Source organism: Triticum urartu, chromosome 2A (genome assembly GCF_056163025.1).
Source record: "Triticum urartu cultivar PI428250 chromosome 2A, HENAU_Tu73, whole genome shotgun sequence".
Taxonomy (NCBI): domain Eukaryota; kingdom Viridiplantae; phylum Streptophyta; class Magnoliopsida; order Poales; family Poaceae; genus Triticum; species Triticum urartu.
Window position 1 is genome coordinate 18793547 of NC_141874.1, and position 5739 is coordinate 18799285.

At 50.1% G+C, this 5739-nt stretch overlaps 1 protein-coding gene across 1 annotated transcript; it reads right to left on the bottom strand.

The window, feature by feature from the left end:
* Nucleotides 1-1334: 1334 nt before the first annotated feature.
* LOC147982984 (uncharacterized) lies at nt 1335-5132 on the bottom strand. Its single transcript, XM_087540611.1, has 7 exons — nt 4919-5132; nt 3723-3835; nt 2372-2545; nt 1898-2281; nt 1655-1807; nt 1500-1562; nt 1335-1409 (listed from the first exon to the last, which is right to left on the bottom strand). The coding sequence occupies exons 1-7, from the start codon at nt 5130-5132 to the stop codon at nt 1335-1337; spliced, it is 1176 nt and encodes a 391-aa protein (XP_087396737.1).
* Between the last annotated feature and the right edge of the window lie 607 nt (nt 5133-5739).

Sequence of the window (5739 nt, forward strand, 5' to 3'; positions counted from 1 at the left end):
TGTGTGAAGTGGCGATTGTAAGCCAACTATGTATCTCTTTCCCTTATGTATTACATGGGTTGTGTGAAGATTACCTCACTTGCGACATTGCTTTCAATGCGGTTATGCCTCTAAGTCGTGCTTCGACACGTGTGAGATATAGCCGCATCGAGGGTGTTACACAAATTGAGCAAATGGTCAGCTGCTAGAAAACACAGGTGGTTTCCACGTGGCTTCTTTGCCGTCCGCGGCAGACGGCAAAGAGCCCGTTGCCGTCAGTGGAAGACGGCAAAGAGCCTGTATTGCCTCTTTTTTCTATTTTTTCTTATACTCAACCATTTTCACAACAAATAGATGATACATATATATTTTTCACATGGCAAGTTCACAGCAAACATATGAGATATCCAACACATATAATTTCATCATAAATGTATAGTTCCATCAACCATACATAGCAAGTTCCACATACATCCATCCAACCATACATATTACAATAGTGCCATCAAAGCATGCATGCATAGTTCATCGATACAAAAGAAACATAGTTCATCCAAACAAGCACTCCATGTATGCAGCTTCCATGAAGCGAATGAATTCCGCAAAATGGGAAATAAGAAAGTTAGAAGAAGAAGATTAGAAGAAGAAGATGATGATGAAGAAGAAAATGAAGAAGAAGAAGAATATATGACATTTATGAGCTAATTTACATGAAATTGATCGTTTGTGAGCTAACATAGGTGAAATGGATCGTTTATGAGCTAACCTAGGTGAAATGGATGGCTTATGAGCTAAATTAGGTAAAATGCATCATTTTAGAGCTAACCTAGGTAAGATGGATCATTTTGGAGCTAACCTAGGTAAGATGGGTCATTTTAGAGCTAACTTGGGTAAAATGGATCATTTATGATCTAAGTAAGGTAAAATGGGTCATTTTAGAGCTAGCTTAGGTAAAATGGATCGTTTATGAGCTAACTAAGGTAAAATGGATCATTTTACCCCTAACTTAGGTAAAATGGACCGTTTATGAGCTAACTAAGGTAAAATGGATCATTTTAGAACTAACTTAGGTAAAATGGATCGTTTATGAGCTAACTAAGCTAATTGTGCCATTTTTGACATAAGTAAGCTAAGTACATGTCATTATTGAGCAAACCTAATTAACTAAGCATATTAAAGCTAACTTTGGTCATTTTGGAGGAAACAAAGCTAAGTATAGATCGTTTTAGAGCTAACTTAGGTAAAATGGATGGTTTTGGAGGTCAGTAAGCTTATTAAGTCATTTTGGAGGAAATAAAGCTAAGTCTAGGTCTTTATGCAATTGTTAAGAAAAACACTAGAGAAACTTACCGTGATCATGGAGGTGTGGGAGCGGGCTGGCTCGTGCCGGTACCTGGAGAAGGATCGTACGGTGCTTGTCTGGAGTTACGCTGCACCAAAGATTATTTCCAATGTCTCGTTAGCATGATGACACTCAAATTTTCAGACTAGCAAGTAGTGTCCATTCAAATTAAACTCACCGTCGTCCCAGGAGCAATCACTGGCATCGGCGGAGCGGTCTGACCGGACTTCTCGCACACAGACTGCACATTTGGTTTTGACGACTCAGTCATACTAGTTAGTAATGAGACAAACACTACATGAATGTTTTGGCTAATCAGCAGAAGAAACTTACCACAAGGAGCTCGTACATTGCCCTTGCCTGCATGTCATTCCGTGCCCTCTCCTCCTCCAACATCTTTATCGTCCTCTCCTCCAACTCCCGCTGCCTCTCCGCCACCTCCGACAGAAGTTTCTCCGTTCTATCTCTCTCACTCTGTATAGCAGCCTGCAACACCACTCCTTGTTAGCATTTGTAATCATTGATGGAAACGCACACAATGTAATGTAGAAAGATAGCTGAGTACGTATAACTAACCTTGAAGGCGAGTTGGACTGGCCGTTCACGAGGCCTTATCTCAGGAGCGGATCTCGACTGGCACGCCTTGATCTCCTGGAGAGTGCTAGGACAACGGATAAGTCCATCTCCAATGGCTATCGAGCCATGGGACCTCCCGCCACTAGCTATCATCACCAGCTCTGGATCAATGGGACCCTGGCTCGGGTTAAAGTCCTCCCCTTTCCTCGCCTTCCCTTCATCTCTATATTTCATGAGCTTGTCATGGGAGGAGATGTTGGTGAAGTTGTTTGCATCACTGAGGTCAGACGGAGAGAATGCCTTGACTTTCTTGTAAGAGGCAGTATGGGCCATGGCATAGAGGTCATACACCTCTGGCACCTTATCCGCCTTATTGTAGCGTGCCTGAAAGAGAGAAACAACATAAATTAGTAATTAAAGGGCTCAAGCTAGCATGATGAATGAATTGCATGAATCATGAAGCTAACCACATACCCAGTTCCGCCCGAACTGATATAAGTTGGAGCTGCCTTGATGGTGTGGCACACCTTCCATTTGGGCACGTTTGTCCTTGGCCGCGTTGTGGACGGCTAGCCATTCTTTTGAGCACCACTCATTGACCAACACCTCCCAACAATCCATCCGATCCGCACACCATCTCGGAGGCGCCTAAGTTAGCAAATAGAAACTTGAGCGCTACGGCTATGAATTAATAAATGAAGGAAGTAAGTACAAGGCCTTAAGAATTACCTTCATGTATTGCTCCTTACTCAGGAACTTCTCGCGGCACGCCGGCTTGGGCTTCTTGATACCACGCAAGGCGTAGTAGTCTCGAACAGCCTGCACCCGAGCCTCGTGCCGTAAGTTCTATAGTAGGCGCTTGCAGACGTTCTCGATAACATTTGCCGCCTCCTCCTCGTATCCCTCCTCACACCTGTAGAATGTCTACAATCAAATGAGACAATATTGATTAGTACAATTAATAACTAGCTAGTTGAAGATTTTTAATTGTGTAAAGGAGAAATTACCCAAAACTTTCTGATCACCACGTCTGCCCTTGTGTTGCACAAGACACCGTCGATAATCTCACCCGGCGGGGCCGGGGCAACCAAGTAGTGCTCCCAGCTCAATCCAAGCTCTGGAAGTCGACCCTCACCAGGCAACGTGACAAACCCTGGGAAGTTGGGCCGGCAAAGCACTCCAAGGACGGAGTTGGGCCGGCGGACCTTCTCATGGTGGTCCCAACCCCTGCAGCATGACAAGGCCAACACATTAGATATTTGAAGAAACGTGAATGCAGAAGGTACAAAAACATTAATGCACTTACCTCTCCCCATCAGGGAAAATCAACCACCTCTGCTCGCGGGTCGTCGGCACGGAAGGGAGCCGTGTACAACCACGCTGGTAGACGGTGGCCCCTCCTCCTCAATATCAGTCGGCTCCCCGCCATCATCAGCATGGCCACTCGGCCCCTCAGGCTGATCCAGCCAGGTACCCCATCCAGACGTGTGCTTGTCCGGGGTCTCATGGGCCCAACTATCATGGGCCGAAGGCCCATGGACCCAAGGCTCATGGACCGTAGTCCGTGTAGCCTCCTCCTCCGACGAGTCCACCCTAGCAGTCACGTGCTCGGGTGAAACAGCTAGGGGTGGTGGCAAGGAAGGCACCCTAGCAGTCACGTGCTCGGGTGAAGCAGCTGGGGGTGGCGGCGAGGAAGGCACCCTAGCAGTCACCCTACCTCCTCTCCCGCGACCACGTGCTCCAGCTCCTCTCTTCTTCCCTCCCTTTCCTCGTCCCCTACTGGGCACCGCGGTTGATGAAGAACGGTCCGGCGGTGTCGCCATACTGTCCAGCAACGCTCGTCGAATTTGTGTGGGAGGAATGGAAGACCTCCCACCACGCGCCGACGAAGAAGGGGCCTCGGAGCGCTCCGGACCAGCGCCCACCATCTTTCAACACCTGCCATGACAAAGAGTAAATGAAATTAATACGACATAAAAAAAATCGACATGAATAATAATATATGATGTTTTTCATAACAGAATCAAAAAACATATATGGTGTCGGGGTGGCGTGTCGGGGTCGGGGTGCCGTGTCGGGGTCGGGGTGCTGTTTCGGGGTCTGGGTGTCGGGGGTCGGGGTGTCGGGGTATCGGGGTTGGGGTGTGGTGTCAGAGTGTCGGGGGTCGAGGTGTCAGGGGGTCGGGGTCGGGGTGTCGCGTCGGGGTCGGGGTGTTGTTTCGGGGTCAGGGTGTCGGGGGTCAGGGTGTCGGGGTCGGGTGTGGTGTCAGGGTGTCGGGGGTCGGGGTCGGAGTGTCGTGCCGGGGTGTCGGGGTGGCATGTCGGGGTCGGGGTGCCGTGTCGGGGTCGGGGTGTCGGGGGTCGGGGTGTCAGGGTCGGGGTCGGGGTGTGGGTCACGGTCGGGGCACGTAACGGGCCTTTTCTTCTTCTCATCTTCTCCTCCTCTTCCTCCCTCCTCCTCCTCCTCTTCTCCTCGTCGTCCTCCTCCTCCCCCTCTTCCTCCCTCCTCCTCCTCATCCTCCTCTTCTTCTTCTTCTTCTTCTTTGTCTTCTTTCTTCTTCTTCTTCTTCTTCTTCTTCTTCTTCTTCTTTCTTCTTCTTCTTCTTCTTCTTCTTCTTTCTTCTTCTTTCTTCTTCTTCTTTTCTTTCTTCCTCTCCCTCCTCCTCTTCCTCCCTCCTCCCCTCTTCTTAAAACTAAAACTAATCTAAAATAAACTAAACTAAAAATAAAAACTAAAACTAAACTGAAACTAAAACTAAAGTAAAACTATAACTAAAACTAGGGTTTAGGGTTTCCTCTTCCTCTTCTTTTCATTCTTCTTCTCCCTCCTCCTCTTCCTCCATTCTCCCCTCTTCTTCTTCTTCTTCTTATTCTTCCCCTTCTACATATTCTAGCACTAAAACTAAAATGAATCTAACACTAAATCTAACACTAAAACTAAACTGAATCTAACACTAAATCTAACAGCAAAAAAACAGAAAAAAAATAACTCATCGGATCGAGCGGCGGCGACGGGGGCGACGGTGGCGCCGGAGCGGTGAGCGGCGGCGCCGAGCCGGCAGGGAGGCGGGGGCGATGGGGCCGCGGTGGCGCCGGGGGAGACGGTGGCGCCGGGTGGTGGGCGGGTGGAGGGGGCGCCGGGGTGGTGGGGGCGCCGGGGTGGTGGGGGCGCCGGGGCGGTCGGGCGGCGACGTGGTGGGGCGGCAGGGCGGCAGGGTGGTGGGGCGACGAGGCATCGGCGCGTGGGGGCGGCGGGGTGGTGGGTCGACGGGGCAAGCGGCGGCGGGTGGCGGGGGCGGCGGCGGTAGTGGGGCGGCGGCGGGCGACGGGCGGCGGGGGCGGCGGCGGGCGTCGGGGAGGAGAGAGGGAGAGAAACAGAGAGAAGGGGCGGGGTGGGGCTCGGCCGTCAGTTAGGAAGAATCTTTGCTGTCCGCCCACCCTTTGTCGTCCGCTTTGTTTCCTCTTTGTCGTATGCTAGCAGACGGCAAAGAGGGGGGCCGTTAAGTTTTCCTCAATTAACTCATTTAGTGGGACCAGCTCTCTCTTTGCCGTCAGCCAGCGGACGGCAAAGAACAGGCTGATGGCAAAGACCTTCTTTGTCGTCTGCCAGTTCTTTGCCGTCCATTTTCCTTAAGTTGACGAAAAAGACCTTCTTTGTCGTCCGCCAGTGGACGGCAAAGAACTGGCAGATGGCAAATAAGCTAATTCCAGTAGTGTACCCGCCACGAGCCTCAATATTCATTGGTCCACATACATCAGTATGCATGATCTCCAATAAATCAGTTGCTCGCTCCATAGTTCCGGAGAACGGCGTTTTAGTCATCTTGCCCATGAGGCACGGTT